Raw genomic sequence first — 21,726 nt, forward strand, 5'->3', positions numbered from 1 at the left:
TGCTGCCTATCTGGGGTTTGGGCATGGTAGGCAAGTTGTTTAAAATGCCACAGTGCTTACCACAAAGTAACACCTGCTTTTTTTTTTTTTTTTTAAAGTAGCAGCTTCTTTATTCACCAGGCTTTCCCCTGGCTGTTGTAAGTTTTTTTTACTGTGTTATAGAGTTTTTTTGGAAGCTGATTCTGACAATTTTAGCCAGCTCATTACTTGCTTTGGGAAGAAAGAGTCTTGGGATTCTCTACTCCATTTTCAGTGACCATTTTGGTGACCAGTGGTGATGATGCTTTTAATAACACTCCAAAGATGTCAGGTCTCTGTAGTGTCTGCAATGCTGTTGGCTTTTGGTCACCATGCTACTACTAAGCTGGGGAGAGCTGGAAATAACCTGGGGTTAAAACATCACAGATTCCACTGGTTTACTGAGGTTCAGTTTCTTTTTGAATAGATACTTCTCAGTGGGGACTGGGTTTTGGTTAACTGCCAACATGCTATAACGTGTTTGGTTGGTTTGCATTATTTTAGAGGGAGAGCAATATCACCGAGGCCATCACTTAACAATTCTGAAAGTCAGTCTCTCTTCTGGAACATTTTGAAAGAGAATAGCAGGAGGGGTAAAGATGGCAGAGAAATAAGGGGACCCTAGGTTTGCTTGTCCCTTGAACATAACTAGATAAATATCAAATAGAAATTGATCTGAGGACAGCCCGGGTGGCTCAGCGGTTTAGTGCTGCCTTCAGCCCAGGGCCTGATCCTGGAGACCCGGGATCGAGTCCCATGTCAGGCTCCCTGCATGGAGCCTGCTTCTCCGTCTGCCTCTGCCTGTGTCTCTGCCTCTCTCTCTCTCTGTGTCTCTCTCATTAATAAATAAATAAAATATTTTTTTAAAAAAAGAAATTGATCTGAGTACTGAGACAGCAAAACTGAATGACTAGAGGTAGAAAAAAACACCATATCATGGAGGGTAGGAGCTTTGGGGAGCTGATTTGGGGGAGAGAAGAGCTGTAGATATTACAGGGGACAGACCCCTGATTACAGAGAGGAACAGGAGAGAAAGGAAAGAAAGAAAAAGAATGAAAAGAATGAAAGAATGAAAGCTCATGCAGGGACTTGCACAAGAGAAACTCTTTCCCCAAAACCATTGACTGGGAAAGAGAGGGGCTGAATACCACAAGTTTTATGAACAGTGAAGCTCAGGGTCTGAAGTTCAAAAATCTATGCCATTCCAGGGTCACGCCTGGTGGGCTTAGCAGTCCTCTGGTGGGGAAGGAGGGTGGAAAGCCAGGAGTGGGCAGTATGGTCTGAGGATCCTCTGGGTTGCACAGGGAGAAGCAGTTCCCTGCTTGGAATACATTTGGGAGTAGTGACATAGCCTCTCTGGGGACAAAAAAATCTGACAGTCACCATTGAGCTGCCCTCTTCCCAAACATAGGAATAAAGACAGCAGCTGAGGGCAGCAAACCTTGGTGCTGGTTTTTAGCTGCACTTTACCATAAACTCTGAACCACTGTGTGCTTGTGCAACTGATTTCTGGAACAAGCCTGCACTAACCACGGCACAGTGAGATCCTACCCCAGAAGATAGGTGAGGATCTCCAAAATTTGGAGTTTTGAAACCCAGCTGCCCACCTGAGATAAAACATAGGAGTGCTATGCCACCTGGCTGGTGGACAGCTTCAAGACAGGCATGGTGAAGGCAAGGGCTCTGTCAGAGCTGGGGACACAAGAGAGGTGATTGTTTCCTCTTCTGGCTTCCTGAAGAGTGGCGGGTGTGAGCTGCTTGCTCAAGGGAGGAGAGAGCCTGACAGTGCCATTTTCCACCCTGCTATCAGCACTGACCAACTTCAGGAGGCAAAACACCACCACCTAGTGGAGGTCGGAGCTTCTGCACCAAGCATTCTCCCTGGCTATGCCCTGGGTCTCTACTAGGGCAAGACAGCTTGAGAATCAGCACCGCAGGCCCCACTCCTGCAAGACCCAACAGAAACCTCTTACATGGGGGATCCCTGGGTGGCGCAGCGGTTTGGCGCCTGCCTTTGGCCCAGGGCACGATCCTGGAGACCCGGGATCGAGTCCCATGTCAGGCTCCCGGTGCATGGAGCCTGCTTCTCCCTCTGCCTGTGTCTCTGCCTCTCTCTCTCTCTCTCTGTGTGTGTGTGACTATCATAAATAAATAAAAAAAATAAAAAATAAAAAAAAAAAGAAACCTCTTACATGTACTAAGTCTGCTGATCATAGGGTGCTCCAAAGCTTAAGCTCTTAAGGGAAATAGGACCTAGCTTTTTTTTTTTTTTTTGACATTTTTTAAAAAAGATTTATTCATTTATTTTAGAGCAGGGGGAGGGGCAGAAGGAGAGGGGGAATCTCAAGCAGACTCCCTGCTGAGTGCGGAGCCCAGCACAAGGCTCAATCTCAACCCCAAGATCATGACTTGAGCTGAAATCAAAAGTTGAATGCTGGGGCAGCCCCAGTGGCACAGCGGTTTAGCGCTGCCTGCAGCCCAGGGTGTGATCCTGGAGACCCTGGATCGAGTCCCACATCAGGCTCTCTGTATGATGCCTGCTTCTCCCTCTGCCTGTGTCTCTGCCTCTCTCTCTCTCTCTGTCTCTATGAATAAATAAATAAAATCTTAAAAAAAAATAAAATAAAAAAGAGTTGAATGCTTAACCTACGAGCCACCCAGGCACCCCTTGGACCTCTTCCTAATATAGGCATGACTCTCAGGAGCAGGAGTACAACAGGCTTCCCTTACTATCACACACACAAAAACAGTGACCTAGACAAAAATGACAAGACATAGGAATTCACCTCAAAGAAAGAACAGGAACAATTCATGGCCAGGATTTATCACTACAGATACAAATAGGATGTCTGAACCAGAATTTAAAATGACAATCCTAAGGATTCTAGCTGGGCTTGAGAAAAGCATTAGAGAGATTCTCATTAGAGAATCCTTTACTGCAGAGACTAAAAAAACCCTAAAAACTAGTTAGGCCAAAATAAAAAATGCTATAACCAAGATGCAAAACCGACTTAATGCAATGACCACAAGGATGAACAATAAGGAATGCACATATATCCATACAATAGAACTATACTCAAACATAAAGACCAAACTATTGATACATGTAAAAACATGGAGGAATCTTTTTTTTTTATTTACTTATGATAGTCACACAGAGAATGAGAGAGAGGCAGAGACATAGGCCTCTCTATGAGGGAGAAGCAGGCTCCATGCACCAGGAGCCTGACGTGGGATTCGATCCCGGGTCTCCAGGATCGCGCCCTGGGCCAAAGGCAGTCGCTAAACCGCTGCGCCACCCAGGGATCCCAACATGGAGGAATCTTAAAAGCATTATGTTAGACACAAAAGATAAGTGGTTGCAGTGCACTAGAGTGAGAGAAGAGAACTGACTGCAAAGGAGCACAAGAAAGCTTTTTGGAGTGACAAAAATATATCACTGAATGAATCAGTGATATAAAAGATAAAATTATGGAAAATAACAAAGTTGAAAAAAGAGGGAATGAAAGGTATTGGATCACAAATGTAGACTTAAGGAACTCAGTAACTCTTTAAAGCATAATAACATTTGTATCATAGAGTCCCAGGAGAAGAGAAAGAAAAAGAAGCAGAAGGTTTATTTGAGCAAGGTTTATTTGAAAACTTCCCTAATCTGGGGAAGGAAACAGACGTTGAAATCCCACGAAGCACAGAGAACTCCCATTAAATTCAACAAAAGCCAGTCATCATCAAGACAAAACATAATCAAATTCATAAAGTACACAAAAGAAAGAATCTTGAAAGCAGCAAGGAAAAATAAGTCCTTAACCTCAAAGGGAAGACAGATCAGGTACACAGCAGATCTGTCCACAGAAACTTGGCAGGCCAGTGAAAGTGGCATGGTATATTCAACATGCTGAATGGGAAAAATATGCAGCCAAGAATACTTTATCCAGCAAGGCTGTCATTCAGAAGAGAAGGAGAAAGAGTTTTCCAGACAAACAAAAACTAAAGGAGTTAGTGATCACTAAACCAGCTCTGCAAGAAATATTAAAGAGGATCTTTGAGTGGGAGGAGGGGGAGACCAAAAACAACAAAGACTAGAAAGGAACTGAGAACATCACCAGAAACACCAACTCTACAGGTAACATAATGGCACTAAATTCTTATCTTTCAGCAATCACTCTGAATGTAAAAGGACTAAATGCTCCAATCAAAAGACATAGGGTATCAGAATTTATTAAAAACACAAGACCCATCTATATGCTGTCTACAAGAGACTCATTTTAGACCTAAAGACATCTGCAGATCGAAAGTGAGAAGATAGAGAACCATCTATCATGCTAACAGATGCTGAGAGAAAGCTGGAGTAGCCACCCTTATGTCAGACAAGGTAGATTTTAAACCAAAGACTAACAAGAGATGAAGAAGGGCACTATATCACAATAAAGGAGTCTATCCATCAGGAATATCTAACAATTGTAAATATGTATGCTCCCAACTTGGGAGCACCCAAATATATAAACCAGACTTGTAACCAGCAGAGAAATTGAATCAATAATAAAAAATCTCCCAACAAACAAAAGTCCAGGGCCAGATGGCTTCCCAGAGGGATTCTACCAAACTTTTTTGTTGTTGTTGAACATTTTATTGTTTGAGAGAGAGAGAGAGAGAGAGAGAGAGAGAGAGATAAGCAGGGGGGAAGAGCAGAGGGAGAACCAGACTCCCTGCTGAGCAGGGAGCCCAATGCAGGACTCAATCCCAGGACCTTGGGATCATGACCTGAGCTTAAGGCAGATGCTTAACTGACTGAGTCACTCAGGTGCCCTATCAGACATTTAAAGAAGAGTTAAAACCCATTTTTCTCAAACTCTTCCAAAAAATAAAAATGGAAAGAAAACTTCCAAACTCATCCTAGGCGCCTAGCATTACTTTGATTCTAAAGCCAGACAAAGACTCCTGTAAAAGGAATTGCAGGCTAGTATCCCTGATGAACATGGATGCAAAAATTCTCAAGATCCTAGCAAATCAAATCCAATAGAAATTCAGAAGAATTATTCACCATGATCAAGTAAGGTTTATTCCTAGGCTGCTAGAGTGGCTCAATATTTGCAAATCAATCAATGGGATATACCACATTAATGAAAGAAAGGATATGATCCCCCCAGTCGAATGCAGAAAAATTTGACAAAATACAGCATCTATTGATAAAAACCCTCAACAAAGATGGAACATATCTCAACATCATAAAAGCCATATATGAAAGTCCCACAGCAAATGTCCTCAGTGGAGAAAAACTGAGAACTTTTCCTTTACAATTAGGAACTAGACGGGGATCTTCACTCTTACCATTACTATTCAACATAGTATTGGAAGTCTTAGCCTCAGCAACCAGACAACAAAAAGAAATAAAACGTACTTAAATCAGTGGGGAAGAAGTCAGACTTTCGCCATTTGCAGATGACATTATACTCTGTGTAAAAAACCTGAAAGACTCCACCAGAAAATGCTAGAACTAATATATGAATTCAGCAAAATCACAGGATATAAAATCAATGTACAGAAATCTGTTGCATTTCTATATACCAAAAATGAAGCAGCAGAAAAATAATCAGTCCCATTTACAATTGCACCAAAAACAATAAGATACCTAGGAATAAACCTAACTAAAGAGGTAAAAGATCTGTACTCAAAACTATAGAACACTTATGAAAGAAATGGAAGAGGACACAAAGAAATGGGGAAAAAATTTCATGCTCATGGATTAGAATAAACATTGTTAAAATGTTTATACTACCCAAAGCAATCTACACATTCAATGCAATACTTCTCAAAATACCACCAATATTTTTCGCAGAGCTAGAACAAAGAATCCTAAAGTTTTATGGAACCACAAAGACCTGCAATAGCCAAAGCAATCTTGAAAAAGAAGCAAAATGGGAGACATCGCAATTCCAGAGTTCAAGCTGTATTCAAAAGCTGTAATCATCAAGACAGTCTGATAATGGCACAAAAACAGGCACATACATCAATGAAACAATAGAAAACCCAGAAATGGACCCATAAGTATATGGTCAACTAATCTTCCACAAAGCAGGAAAGAATAGCCAGTGTGAAAAAGTGTCTCTTCAACAGTGTTGGAAAAACTGGACAGCGACATGCAGAAGAATGAAACCAGACCACTTTTCTTACACCATGCATAAAAATAAATTCAAAATGGATGAGAGGAAAAACAATAAAAAAAATCAAAAATTAAAAAAAAAATTGATGAGAGACCTAAATGTGAGACAGGAATCCATCACAATCCTAGAGGATAATACAGGCAGCAACCTCTTTAACCTTGGCTGTAGCAACTTCTACAAGACACATTGCTGGAGACAAGGGAAACAAAAGCAGAAATGAATTATTGGGACTTCAGGATAAAAAGCTTCTTCATAGCAAAGGAAACAATCAACAAAACAAAGGCTGCCTACAGAACGGAGAAGATATGCAAATGACATCTGATAATGGGTTAATATCCCAAATCTGTGAAGAACTCAAACTCAACACCCAAAAACCAAATAATCCAATCAAGAAATGGGCAGAAGACATAAAATAGACATTTTTCCAAAGAAGACATCCAGATGGCTAACAGACACATGAAAAAATGTTAAACACCCTTCATCATCAGGAAATACAAATCAAAACCACAATGAGATACCACCTCACACCTGACAGAATGGCTAAAATTAGCAACACAGTAAAAAACATGTTGGTGAGGATGTGGAGAAAGGGAAACCCTCTTACCCTGTTTGTAGGAATGCAACCTGGTGCAACCATTCTGGAAAAGAGTATGGTGGTTCCTCAAAAAGTTAAAAATAGAACTACCCCATGATCCAGTGATTGCACTACTAGGTATTTACCCAAAGGATACAAAAATAAAGATTCAAATATATACATCCTGATGCTTATAGCAGCAATATCAACTATAGTCAAACTATGGAGAGAGCAAAATGCCCATTGACTGATAAATGGATAAAGAGGTGGTATATATGTATATATAATGTAATATTACTCAGCCATCAAAAATGAAATCTTGCCATTTACAGCAACATAGGTAAAGCTGAAGTAGTGTATTATGCTAAGTGAAATAAATCAGAGAAAGAAATACCATATGATTTCACTTGTGTGGAATTTAGGGAAGAAAACAAGTGAACATGTGGGAAGAGGAGAAAAGAGAAGAAGGGGGAGGCAAACCATAAGGGACCTTTTTAAAAAAAAAAATTCATTTATTTATTGAATGGTGGAGTGGAGGGGCAGCAAGAGAAGGAAAGAAAGAGAAGCAGACATCCCCCTGAGCATGGAGCCTGACTTGAGACTCCATCTCACAGCCCTGAGGTCTTGACCTGAGCCGAAATCAAGTCACTTAACCAGGGGAACCACTCAGGCACTTCAAGAGACTCTTAACTATAAAGAACAGACAGGGTTGATGGAGGGAGGAGGGTGGGGGATGGGCTAAATGAATGATGGGTATTGAGAGTACTTGTTATGATAAGCATTATATGTAAGTGATAAATCACTAAATTCTACTCCTGAAGCCAATATTACACTATATATGTTAACTAGAATTTAAATTTAAATTAAAATTTGGAAGAAAGAGAATGGTAATAGGAAACAAACATACCAATAAATTTTCAAAGTTGTGATAGTGGCATATGTGGAGTTGACAAAATAGACAGTGTCCAGAAAAAGTGCCAAGTTCATATGGGAATCCGTGTATAATGAGTGGCATTTCAAATTAGTGGAAAAAAAGACATGTACTTAATGGTGAGCATTTCGAAAATTAAGTGAACAAATAAATCAATGGAATGCACACTTTATACCAAAGTAAATTTTCCTTTTTTTTTTTTTTTTTTTGTAAATTTTCCTTTAAATGTGATCTTCAAGGTAAAGGCTCGGCATTGATATGTGATACTTGGGATAAATTCAAACAATGGCTCAATACTAAGATTGTATAAGAGTGTGGTTTTGTCACGTAGTGTTTGGCCTGACAAGTTCCTTAAAAAGGAGTAGATATTCTGGAGTAGGGACGCCTGGGTGGCTCGGTGGTTGAGCATCTGCCTTTGGCTCAGTGGGTGATCCCGGAGTGCTGGGATTGAGTCCCACATTGGGCTCCCTACCTGGAGCCTGTTTCTCTTTCTGCCTATGTCTCTGCCTCTCTCTCTTTCTCAGGAATAAATAAATAAAAATTAAAAAAAAAAGATATTCTGGAGTAGACTGAGTTGATGAAGAAGGTAAGGTTTGGTACTTCAGTATCTGAGTGGGTGAACACTTAACACTCAGTGGGATTTTTCCCAGTTCTGTGCATGAATCTGAGATGGTTGCAAGTTCCATATTTTCCTAGAGTTGTTTTGAGATAAAGCAAAAGAACTTTGTTTAGACAAAGGAAATCGGGTCCCTGGGTGGCGCAGCGGTTTGGCGCCTGCCTTTGGCCCGGGGCGTGATCCTGGAGACCCGGGATCGAATCCCACGTCGGGTTCCCGGTGCATGGAGCCTGCTTCTCCCTCTGCCTGTGTCTCTGCCTCTCTGTCTCTCTCTGTGTGACTATCATGAATAAATAAATAAAATCTTTAAAAAAAAAAAAAAGACAAAGGAAATCTTATGGGTTCATTATGTATCTATTAATGTGTTTTATTTTTTCTACCAGAAAGCATTTTTACCCCCAATATTTACCTTTCATATTTGGAATGTCTGTGATTATCTGTAAGTCAAACTTACATTGGCTTTTCTAAGTTTGCCTAGAAATAGCCTCAATTTAATGGTTTGTTTCCAACATCTTTTTTCACCTTTTAGTATGAAGTTATGTGAACTTGAGTAGTTACTATAGAATATAAATTTTTAAGGTATTGGAATTATTTTGTTCATAACATGAAAGTAATTTTTAAATTATGTAGTAATATTCTGTTTTAATCATTATCTTCCTATTTTCTTCACACTTCACCCATCTCAAAGAGTTCTTTTATTTTTTTAAAAAGATTTTATATATTTATTCATGATAGACAGGGAGAGAGAGAGGCAGAGACACAGCCAGAGAGAGAAGCAGGCTCCATGCAGGTAGTCTGATGTGGGACTCGATCCTAGGTCTCCAGGGTCACACCCTGGGCCAAAGCCAGGAGCTAAACCTCTGAGCCACCCAGGGATCCCCTCAAAGAATTCTTTTAAAGTATATTAACTGGGAGCACCTAGGTGGGTCCGTGGTTAAGCATCTGCCTTTGGCTCAGGTCGTGATCTCAGGATCCTAGAATCTAGTTCCGCATCTGGCTTCCTGAAGGGAGCCTGCTTGTCCCTCTGCCTCTCTCTGCCTGTCATGAATGAATGAATGAATAAAAATAAAATAAAATAAATAAATAAATAAATATTTTTAAAAATATATTAACTGGTTCAACTCATTAATCTTGATACTATGGAATCATTAAAGCTTCCCTTCTCTTTCTCAAAAAAAAAATGTATTTCAGATACATCACTTTATGTTGCTATAAAACCCATGTAGTGAGATTCTTTTCATTTTGAACATTTATTCTCTTTCTCACAATACTTAATTTTAATCCTTTACATTGTGACAAAACTTTCATGGATTTGATATGGCAGAGGAACTTAAATTTAAGTATATTACCCCACAAAACCTTTCTTCCATTATGTGACATGGGTGTAGTTATCCCTATCACAGCAGCCACACAAGACAGGATTTGTCATATGCATTTACCTGTTGGGAGACCTGAACCATAGAAGAGTCAAGCAAATTGCTCGCAGTCACCTTGTTTCTGAGTGACAGAGCTAGAAGGAAAAGTTTTTTCTGACTCCAAAGTCTCTTTACTACCCACTGTTTTTATTCCACATGGGATTTAATAAATATTTATTGAATGAAAGAATGGCAAAGAGACTGAGAAGTTTCTGTCACTGAAGCATGTGTAAGGTTTTACATATTTATGTTTATTGAATGTGATGAACCTTTTTTTAAAATTTTAGAGTATTTTTAGAAACTACGATTTTAGTCTCTTAATTTCTATTAGGTTTGAGGTTTTTTTCAACTCTTGAACTTTTCATTTATATTTTCTGTTTGTATTATTATGATGGTGGTTCTGTTTTGTTTTGCAAATCAAAACCCTTTGACAGAATCTGAACCTGAACCACTGAGGGTATAATTGTAGGTAGAGCCATTGTTAGCCTGACAAATCAAGTAAACACCTGAATGTTTACTTTGATTACAGAGTTGAACTGTGAAATTAATCTACTTGCTGAATTTTTCTAAGATTTATCAAGAGAAATTAATAAATCATTGTGGTTTTCTGTTCCCTTTCAGCTTTCAGAAGAATTATTAGATAAATGGCTCTCTTACCCAGAGTCCCAGCATGTACCCCTCTGCCAACACATGCTTGGTTTTGCTATGAAGTCTGTTACACAGATGGTAATGGGTAGTACATTTGAAGATGACCAGGAGGTCATTCACTTCCAGAAGAATCATGGCACAGTAAGTCTTGGGACAAATGTAAAATTATTCTTTCATCAAATTGGATAGTTTAATGATACAGACTTCACCTCTCAAGAAGGTTTAAGGTCCTGTAGTGTAGAATTTCCTTGTTTTGAGCTAAAATGGCAATGCAAGCAAAGATAATTGTCTTTCTAAAAAATGTAAGAATTATTTTTTTAAAAGATTTTATTTATTTATTTGACACAGAGATTGAGAAGGCATAAGCACTGGGCAACAGCAGGCAGAGGCAGAGGGAGAAGCAGGCTCTCCGCTGAGCAGGGAGCCTGATGTGGGCTTGAACCTAGGGTCTCAGGATCATGACCTGAGCTGAAGGCGGATGCTTAACTGACTGAGCCACCCAGGTGCCCCAAGAATTACCTTTTTTAAGCAATTTTTGAAATTTAAAAAGTAGATGACTATAGAAATTTCCTTTTAATACTTATCAAATATGTTACTAAATTCTAGAATAAAGAGAAAAACTTTAATAGAACTAGACTATGTCCCATATAGAAAGAAATTAAAGCCAGTGGAACATTAGAATGCTAATGAAATGAATGTGACTTAAAGAAAAGCTAATTCAGTCTAAAACTGATTTACTTTTTTTTCTAAATTTGCATATGGAATTTATTTTATTCTATATTTTTAAAGATTTTTTTTTAATTTTTATTTATTTTATGATAGTCACACATAGAGAGAGAGAGAGAGGCAGAGACATAGGCAGAGGGAGAAGCAGGCTCCATGCACCGGGAGCCCGACGTGGGATTCGATCCTGGGTCTCCAGGATCGCGCCCTGGGCCAAAGGCAGGCGCCAAACCACTGCGCCACCCAGGGATCCCTTTATTCTATATTTTTATCAATCTCTGTATTAATTTATTTAATCCTAATATTAATTTAATTGATTCAAATCATACAAATGCAAGTCATTTTGCTGTATTTTGGGTCTCTGAAAGATTATTCCTTATTCAAATCTATAAAAAACATTTTGGTTAAATTATCAGGATAGTGTGTTTAAAATTAAAATCACTACGAATTATGGCTTTACACCCTGTTATTGTTTAATATACTTTTTCCCAATAAAATGTTTTAACTGCATATCTCTGATGATTAACAAATATACATTTCTTGTTAACATATTCAGGAGTGTAAAAATAAAGGTGGAAAAATCACTCTAACTTCCACTTCCTAGAGTAAACTAATCTGTACCCAGGCAAAATAAATTGGTTAAGGAATTCCTAAAATGCCTTCATATTTTAATGAAGAATCGATTTTTGACTCAGTTATTACCTGATTTTTTCATGTTGACAAGATAGCATTTTTTATTTTTTTAGATTTTATTTATTTATTCATGAGAGACACAGAGAGAGAGAGTCAAAGACATAGGCAGAGGGAGAAGCAGACTCCATGTAGGGAGCCTGATGTGGGACTCGATCCTGAGTCTTCAGGATCACGACCTGAGCCAAAGGCAGACGCTTAACCGCTGAGCCACCTAGGCATCCCAAGATAGCATTTTTTAAAAGAGGCATCCACTATTATTTCCAAGATGACCTGTTCTATATATTTTTATGCTGGTATTTTCTTTCTCTTCCTTTTTTCATTCTTTCCTTAGAACTTCAAAATAGAAAGAATTTCAAACTTAGAGAAAAAGTTGCAACTAGTGTAAGGAAGTCCCATATATCTTTTACCTAGATTCATCAGTTCACATTTTACCGTGTTTGCTTTTGTCATTCATTATCTACTTTATCTGTCTTTTCATTGCTCCCACTCTTACCTGAACCATTTGAGAGAAAAGTGGACATTTTGCTTTCTTTCCCTCCAAATACTTCAGTCTGTATTTCCTAAAAACAGAGTATTCTCTTACATAGTGACAACATAGTTTTCAAACTTGGGAAATTAAACATTTATACAATACTGTTATCCATAGCCCATATTCAAATTTATTTTCAGTAGTCAGACCTCTTTAATGTGGAACAGTTCCTCAGTTTCTCTTTGTTTTCTGACCTTGACATTTAACAAATACAGGGCAGTTATTTTGTGCAGTGTCTCAATTTGGATTTGAGTAAATTCAAACTATGTATTTTTTGGAATGTGGTATTCTTTTAACAGTACTAGAAGTTGTCAAAGGAAAGTTTTCAGACCATAAACATGACTTAAATTCTTTCTTCAAATGATCTTTTAATATCCACAGCACCACAGTGTCGCTGTTGTTCTATCATGCCACCAGGAATAATAACCAATTAATACATGCAGGGGCAATGACAACTGCATCATGACTGCTGTTTGGTTGACAACAGTTGAGAGATGCCATCAATTGTAGAATGTATACTGATTTCCAGATGTCAATCTGAAAAATGTACTCCTCACATATAGTTGCATACTGTGTTTCTGAAATGCCCCTCCAAAAACATTGTCCCAATTATTTTCCCAACGCTAGTGTGCTCTTTCCTTGACATTTAGAGTTATTGGTCCTTTAAATATTTGCCTATGTAATAAGTCAAAAGTGTTATTACATGATTATAATTTATATTTTTTATTGTTTATGAGGTTAAACATCATTTAATATTTTTATTGAACACTTGTGCTTCTTTTGTAGGATACTTTCTTATGTCCTTTGCCTATATTCCTACTGATGTGTTTCTTACTAATCAGAAAGAGCTATTTATTTTTTTAAATTTTATCTTTATTTTTTAAAGTAAACTGTGTGCCCACGGTGGGGTTTGAACTCATGACCCCAAGATCAAGAGTTGCATGCTCTACTGACTAAGCCAGCCAGTAGCCCAAGAGCTCTTTATTTATTTATTTATTTATTTATTTATTTATTTATTTATTTTTTTATTTATGATAGTCACACACAGAGAGAGAGAGAGGCAGAGACATAGGCAGAGGGAGAAGCAGGCTCCATGCACCGGGAGCCTGACGTGGGATTCGATCCTGCGTCTCCAGGATCGCGCCCTGGGCCAAAGGCAGGCGCTAAACCACTGCGCCACCCAGGGATCCCAAGAGCTCTTTATTTTTATCTCAGTTTTCATTTATAGGGCTTAAAAGCATTTATTTTTAAATGCAATTCTGGATTTACAATAAAACTGATAGAAAAGGGGGTCTTGGGGATCCCTGGGTGGCGCAGCGGTTTAGCGCCTGCCTTTGGCCCAGGGCGCGATCCTGGAGACCCGGGATCGAATCCCACATCGGGCTCTCGGTGCATGGAGCCTGCTTCTCCCTCTGCCTATGTCTCTGCCTCTCTCTCTCTCTCTCTGTGACTATCATAAATAAATAAAAAAAAAAAAAAAAAGGGGGTCTTGGTGGCTCAGTTGATTAAGCATCTGACTCTTGATTTCTGCCCAGGTCATGATCTCAGACTTGTGAGATTGAGCCCCACATTGGGCTCTGTGCTGGGTGTGAAGCCTGCTTAGGACTTTTTCTCTCCTTCTCCCTCTCAAAAGAAAAACAAAAATTGAGAGGAAGATAACAGAAGTTTCTTGTGTACGCCTTGCTTCCACACATGCATAGCCTTTACCATTATGGACATCACTTACCAGAATTGTACATTTTTTTCAAAGGATAAACCTATATATTGACATACCATAATTACTCCAAGGGTTCACAGTTGGTATTGTTCATTCAGTGGGTTTGGACAAATGTATAATGACGTATATCTATCATTATAATAACATATAAAGGATTTTCACTGCCCTAAAAATCCTGTCTATTCACCTCCTGCCCCTTCTTTCTGGCAAGCACCAATCATTTTATTGTATTCATAGTTTTGCCTTTTCTAGAAATGTCATATAGTTGGAATCATTCAGTATGTAGACTTCTCAGATTGGCTTCCTTCACTTACATATTTTTCACTTACATTTAAGCTTCATCCATGTCTTTTCATGGCTTGATAGCTCATTTATTTTAGCACTGAATAGTATTGCATTGTCAGGATGTACCACAGTTTATCCATTCATCTGCTAAAGGGTATCTTGATTGCTTACCAGTTTTGGCAGTTATGAACAAAGCTGCAGTGAAAATCTGCATGCAGGTTTTTTGTGTGGATATGTTTCCAACTCCTTTGGGTAAATACCAAGAGGTGTGATTGCTGGTAAAAGTATGTTTAGTTTTGTAAGAAACTGTTTTTGAGGATTCTATTATATATCCTCTGGTTTAGAGATTCTTTCCTAAGCTGTGACCAGTGTACTAATAAGCCTGTGAAAGGCATTCTTCATTACTGCTGCAGTGTTTTTTATCTCTAGCATTTCGTTTTGGTTGTTAGGATTTCCATCTCTCTGCTTACATTGCCTGTCTGTTTTTGCATGTTGTGTACTTTATCCTTTACCTAAGGATCCTTTAGAACCTTTAGCAACATATTAAGCAGAGTTATTTTAAATTCCTGGAGGCACCTGAGTGGCTAAGTCGTTGGGCATCTAACTCTTGGTTTTGGCTCAGGTTGTGGTCTTGGGGTTGTTAGAGCAAGCCCAGAGTTGGGCTCCACACTGGGCGTGAGGCCTGCTTGAGGTTATCTTTCTCCCCCTCCCCCCCCACCTCTCATGCCCTAAATTAATTAATTAATTAATTCCTTATCTGATAATGTCCCTGCCATATCCACATTCTCATGCTTGCTCTGTTTCTTCAATTATGTTTCCTCTGCCTTTGTAATTTTTTTTTTTTTTGATAGCTGTATGTGATATACCATGTAAAAGAAACTGGTGTCAATAGGCCTTTAGTAATGTGGTGGTGAGGTGTTGGGAAAGGGAAAGCGTCCCATAGTCCTATGATTAGGTGTCAGTCTTTTAGTGAGCCTGTGCCTCTGGATTGTGAACTTCATAAGGGCTTCTCAGGGGGGTTTTCCTCCTCATTTAGGTGGGACAGGATGGCTAGTGGGCTGGAGTTTGGTACTTTCCTTCTTCCACACAAAACACTAGCCCTGACTGGAGTGGGATATTTCCCTTGTCCCAGACAGTTAGGCTCCAACAAAACCCCAGCAGGTTAGGCTCTGAGGGCAGGCCTTGTTAGGAAGAATAGAGTGTTCTGGTTTATTTCAAATTGGTTCCTTTTTCAGTCCCCCTGCTAGAAGCCCAAGGGGAATTTCTTCAGTTTTAACTGTGGGAACCTGGTTGAGCTCTTTGAGGTAAATCTCACAATATTTGGGGGGGGGGGGAATCTGGCCTATGATTGGGTCTCCCTGGAGTTTTAATTCTCAAAGTTGTGTGCACTGAACCTCCAGCAGTTAATTACAGTTCAGGTTTTCCTACCCCAGAACTGGCTCCTGAGGTGGTTTCTGCTCGTGGGTCTCTCTCTGGTAAGAGGTAACTCCCTGTTTTCACGTGTCTCTTTAATCCCGGGCCCTTTCCTATCTTCCTCTTTTCCCAGTTTGTTTAATCCCTGGGTCTTCTCTTGTCTTAGGGTCCAAGAAGACTTGTTGATTTTTCAATCTGTTCAGCTTTTTGTCATTGGGATAAAGTAGCTAAATGAATCATGAATTTTTGCCCTCTGCTCTGTGTCATGCTCTGTTTCCTGGATCCATCCACCTGGATGGCTTAGGTCATGATCTTGGGGTCCTGAGATCAAGCCCTGTGTCTGGCTCCTTGCTCAGTGGGGAGTCTGTTTCTTCCTCTGCCCCTTCCCCCTGCTCATAAAAAAACAGAAACAAAAACCTCCTTTCTTGCTTTAAGGGTAATCCTAATATAAACATTTACTCTACATTTTCTTAATACTTTTAATAATTTAAATTTTCACATTTAAAAAATCTATAACATATATCTTTGTAAGGTAAGAGTTAAGGACTCTTAACTATTAATAATTATTCAAATATTTAGCATGAATGTTGTATTCTTTCCCTATGTTCTTTCACAAATTTTCAATAAGCTAAGGTTTTTTCAGGAACTAATTATCCAGTTTTGAAATAATTAGAATTGGGATCCCTGGGTGGCGCAGCAGTTTGGCGCCTGCCTTTGGCCCAGGGCGCGATCCTGGAGACCCAGGATCGAATCCCACGTTGGGCTCCCGGTGCATGGAGCCTGCTTCTCCCTCTGCCTATGTCTCTGCCTCTCTCTCTCTCTCTTTCTGTGACTATCATAAATAAAGAAAAAATTTTTTAAAAAAAGAAATAATTAGAATTCTGTTTAATTGTTTACTATCCCTAAACCTTAGACTAAATATTTACCCTTTTTTCTGAATCTCAGTCAATGCTTATTGTATCATAGATGAAGTGAAAACTTGGAATTCCCTATGAATTTGATTTATCCACTGTTAAAATAAAGTTGAAAATTGGCTCCACTGCCATGTCCTTTTAGTCCCCATTCCTACACCTTTTAAAGAAAAGAGACTTTTGACTTTCTAGTTATAATTAGTTTTAAAGTACCCTGACTGAAATTATTAAAATATAGTTGTATTCTATCCTCAGAGACTATGAAGTAAATTATTCAGCCCACTTAAAAGGGAGAGCTTAATTATCAGATATGTTGGTAAGATAGGAGTTCCTCAATTATTGGCTGAGATTGCTTGTTATTACCTAAAAAAAATCTACTTTATTAGATAATAGATGTTTTCCTATTTTCAGGTTTGGTCTGAGATTGGCAAAGGCTTTTTAGATGGATCACTTGATAAAAGTACTACTCGGAAAAAACAATATGAAGATGGTAAGTTTTGCCACTCTTAAATTATAGTAATGACAGAAGGATATGTGCCCCAATTTTAATAAGATTCTCTCTGAATCATGAGATTCCTGTATATTTTCTGTCTTTATGTTTTTCTCCTACATTTCCTATATTAAAGTTTTTTACTAAACAAAAGAGAGGTAAAAGCAGTGAATCAGTAAATGAAACTCTAGTACTCACTCTAGAATGAGGCTGGTATAGCCTATAGGAAAATGTAAGGGTATAGTTTTAGGAAAGCAAACTTGATAATACATATTAAGATACATAAATAATGAATGAAATTATCGAAGAGAAGAAAAATGTTATTTTTTTTTGTCGTGCTATTTCTGTAAATAGAAAACCAGAAGCGATCTAAATGTCCAACAATATAGATAGGAATTGCTAAAGAAATAATACCAACTTAAATATTGTATAGATATTTGTAAAATATGTAGCAACATAACATTCTTGCTATTATAACAAGAGTAAAAATATTTTCAAAATTGTTGGGCATTAGTTATAACTTTGTAAAATCTAACAAAAAAATAGCAATTTTAGTTTAAGATGACTCCACAAAATTATTCTATTTTGGTTGTATATCTTCTGTCAGTAATTTAATTATTGTAATCCTTTAATACCTTTATTTTGACCTGCTTCAATTCTTTTTTTTTAGAAGCAGGGTAAATTGAAATACATGGGCTGTATTGGAACAGTGGATTATTTTTCATATATAATCGTATTGCTTCCCAGTATTCTCATCCTTCATTCTTTCAATAAATGTTTATTGAGGGTTGTAGGCACTGTTTTGTGTGTAGGAGACAAAATTCCCCACCCTCATGGGGCTTACCATTCTAGTGATTCCCTTGATGTCCAACATAAACCCAAAAAAGCCAATTTAACAGACACATTTTCTGCACTCTGGTTTTTGTTGCCTTTGTGATTATCTTGATGGATGCATTAAGACTAATTCCCCTTAATAAAAAATGTATTTCACAAATATTGGTTCAATTAATACAAAATAAAAATTAATAATTTATATTCTTTTATTCTAAATAAAAGTAGCTTTTCTAACATGTTATGTTCCTTAGGTTTTAACACTGGCATAAATCAAATTTGAACTTTTATTGAAAATGATTCTTTGGAAAAAAAAAAAAAGAAAGAAAATGATTCTTTGGTATTTATGTGAGTAGGATTCCATGGCTGAATCAGTGCATCCTTTGTTTAAGTGAGTCATTCTTAACCTGGTCTGTACATTAAAATCCCCTCAAGAACTTAAAAAAACCCTGAATTTCAGGCTTCACTCTAAACCAGTTTATTCAAAGTCTAAGAGAGAGGCCCCCTGTGCATTAGATATATCTGTGATATATCTAGCTTTGCAGAGTATTCTGATATATTGGTAAGGTTGAGAATATATAGCAATAGTTCCCAAACTGCTACACATTGAATGTTTTAAGAAATACAGGGGGCACCTGGCTGGTGCAGTTAGAAGAACATGGGCTTTTTGTTTTTTTTTTTTCTTTTAATTTTTTATTTATTTATGATAGTCACAGAGAGAGAGAGAGGCAGAGACACAGGCAGAGGGAGAAGCAGGCTCCATGCACTGGGAGCCTGATGTGGGACTCGATCCTGGGTCTCCGGGATCGCGCCCTGGGCCAAAGGCAGGCGCCAAACCGCTGCGCCACCCAGGGATCCCTGGGCTTTTTGATCTCAGGGTCATGAGTTCCAGTCCCACACTGGGTGTAGAGATTACAAAATAAATAAATAATTAATTAAAAAATAATAAATATTGACACCAAGCTTCCATTCCTAAACATTTGGATTTAATTGGTATGAGGTGTGACTTGTACTTTACAATTTTTTTTTTTTTTTTTTTTTTTTTTTACGAGAAAGCAAAAGTAGTGGGTGGTGGGATAGAAGGAGAGAGAGAAAATCTTAAGCAGACTCCGTGCCTACTGTGGAGCCCAACACAGGGCTGGATCTCTCTACCCGAATTATGACCCAAGCCAAAATCAAGAGTCAGACACTTAACTGACTGAGCCATGCAGATGCCCCTACTTTATGATTTTTTAAAAAAAGCTTCCTAGGTGATTCCAATCTGTAGCAAAGTTAGGAACCACTGCATCACAGTGTTAATTTTTCATTTATTTATTTATTTATTTATTTATTTATTTATTTATTTTAGATTTTTATTTATTTATTCATGAGAGACACACAGAGAAAGAGAGAAAGAGAGAGGCAGAGACACAGGCAGAAGGAGATGGAGGCTCCATGCAGGGAGCCCGATGTGGGACTCGATCCTGGATTCCCAGGATCAAGCCCTGGGCTGACGGCAGCACTGAACCACTGAGCAACCTGGGCTGCCCTAATTTTTCATTTTAATCACTAATGTGTTACATTTCTGCAATTCTATAACTATTTACTGAATATCTATAATATTATGGTATATTTTTGGTGCTGGAGAGATGTCCATGAACAAAACAAAACAAAACAAAAATGCCTATCTTTGTGGTACCACATTCTAGTGGGAAGTGGCAGACAGTAATCTAAATAAGTAAACCAAATAGTGTGTTAAAAGATGAAAAGGGCCATGGAAAAAATTAAATCAAGAAGGAGGATAAGGTGTGCTAGGAATGGGGAGGTTGCAATTTTAAATAGATTAGGAAGGGCCTCGGGCAGCCCCGGTGGCGCAGCGGTTTAGCGTCGCCTGCAGCCCGGGGTGTGATCCTGGAGACCGGGGATTGAGTCCCACATCGGGCTTCCTGCAGGGAGCCTGCTTCTCCCTCTGCCTGTGTCTCTGCCTCTCTCTTCGCTCTCTCTGAATGAATAAATAAATAAATCTTAAAAAAAAAAAAAAAGATTAGGAAGGGCCTCAGTAAGATTAGGTGACTTGAGCTAACACTTGGAAGACATAAGGAAACCATTGAGGGCAGATCATGTGGCTCTCCACATGTCCAAAGGAAAAAGATTCTATGTAGAGGAAAAGTAACTGCAAAGTCCTTGAGGTGGGATTCTGGTATATTTGGTATACAAAGAACTTTTTGGCTGGAGTAAAGTCAGTCACAAGAGTAGAAGTAGAGAAATGAGGCCAGAAAGACTGGGGGGATAGCTCTTTGTGCGACTAGGTTGTTACTATGAGATAGGAAGCCACTGGAAAGTCTTGGCAGTTATAATCTGAGTTATGTTTTTTTTTAAGATTTTATTTAGAAAAAATAATAAAAATTTTAAGTAACCTCTACATCCAATGTGGGGCTCTAATTTACAACCCTGAGATCAAGAGTTGCATGCTCTTGGGACACCTGGGGGGCTCAGTGGTTGAACACTTGTCTTTGGCTCAGGTTGTGATCCCGGAGTCCCAGGATCAAGTCCTGCATCAGGCTCCTTGCATGGAGCCTGCTTCTCCCTCTGCCTCTGTTTCTGCCTCTCTCTCTTGCTCTGTCATGAATAAATAAATAAAATCTTAAAAAAAAATTAAAAGTTGCATGCTCTACCAAGTCAGCCAGGTGCCCCAATCTGAGTTATGTTTTTATTTTATTTTATTTTTTATTTTATTTTTATTTTACTTTATTTATGATAGAGAGAGAGAGAGAGAGAGAGGCAGAGACATAGGCAGAGGGAGAAGCAGGCTCCATGCACCGGGAGCCTGACGTGGGATTCGATCCCGGGTCTCCAGGATCGCGCCCTGGGCCAAAGGCAGGCGCCAAACTGCTGCGCCACCCAGGGATCCCTGAGTTATGTTTTTAAAGGGTCATTCTGGCTGCTGTGATACATTATGAGCACCTAGAACAGAAGCAGAGAGACTAATCAAGGGCTGTTGCAATGAACCATGCAAGAGAAATAATGTGACTCGGACTAGGTGGTGGACAGCAGAAAATACAGAATAAAAAAAAAAGTAAGGAAGAGTAATTCTGTATTTTGAAGTTAGAATACCAACACTAGCTGACAGGTTAGTTGTATGATGTAAGGGAGAAGGAGACACCAAGGTTTTAGGCCTGAATATTTGGAAAATGAGGTTGTTAGGGAGATGGGGCAGACTTGGGAAGATCTGGTTTGGGAGGGGAAAGATCAAGAGTTCATTTGTGCATATGTTATGTTTAATAGGCTTCAGACATCTAAGTGGAGATGCTAAATTAGTTGTTAGCTATATGAATCTGGAGTTCAGAGGAAAGAGATCCTGACTGGAAATATTAATTTAGGAGTATTCAGTCCATAGATTGTATTTAAAGCCTTGAGACTAGTGACCATCAAGGTAATGAATGTAAATAGAAAAAGAAGAGAGGTCCAAAAACTGAGTCCTGACCTTGGACATTCTATGATTAAGAAGTTTGAGAAATGAGAAAGAATCATCAAAAGGCCACTGAAAATGAGCAGGCAGCAAAGTAGGGGAAGGTATGGGGTCCAGGAGAGCATGGAATTCCAAGATCCAAATGAAAATCTTAACACTTAGAGAGTATTTGATCAACATCATCAAATCCCTTGACGGGTCAAGTAAGATGGAGACTGAGGAATGACCCCTGGATAATTTTGGCTGTTGGATAGAAGTTATTTATCCTATATCTTTTTGGTTTCAGAAATTTACAATTCTGATTATTTCACATCTGTTTCTGT

At 38.6% G+C, this 21,726-nt stretch overlaps 1 protein-coding gene across 8 annotated transcripts in view; it reads left to right on the plus strand.

Annotated features, from left to right (window-relative positions):
• CYP20A1 (cytochrome P450 family 20 subfamily A member 1) overlaps positions 1-21,726 on the plus strand; it is a 57,756-nt gene that overhangs the window by 15,435 nt on the left and 20,595 nt on the right. For 7 of the 8 annotated variants that reach the window (XM_038585485.1, XM_038585487.1, XM_038585490.1 and 4 more), the window contains 2 exons: positions 10,337-10,504; positions 17,046-17,124. In XM_038585485.1, the coding sequence (XP_038441413.1) occupies positions 10,337-10,504; positions 17,046-17,124 (247 nt within the window). The remainder of the gene's footprint in view (positions 1-10,336; positions 10,505-17,045; positions 17,125-21,726) is intronic. The other variant, XM_038585486.1, reaches the window with a different exon arrangement.

The sequence above is a fragment of the Canis lupus genome, chromosome 37, assembly GCF_011100685.1.
Source record: "Canis lupus familiaris isolate Mischka breed German Shepherd chromosome 37, alternate assembly UU_Cfam_GSD_1.0, whole genome shotgun sequence".
Taxonomy (NCBI): domain Eukaryota; kingdom Metazoa; phylum Chordata; class Mammalia; order Carnivora; family Canidae; genus Canis; species Canis lupus.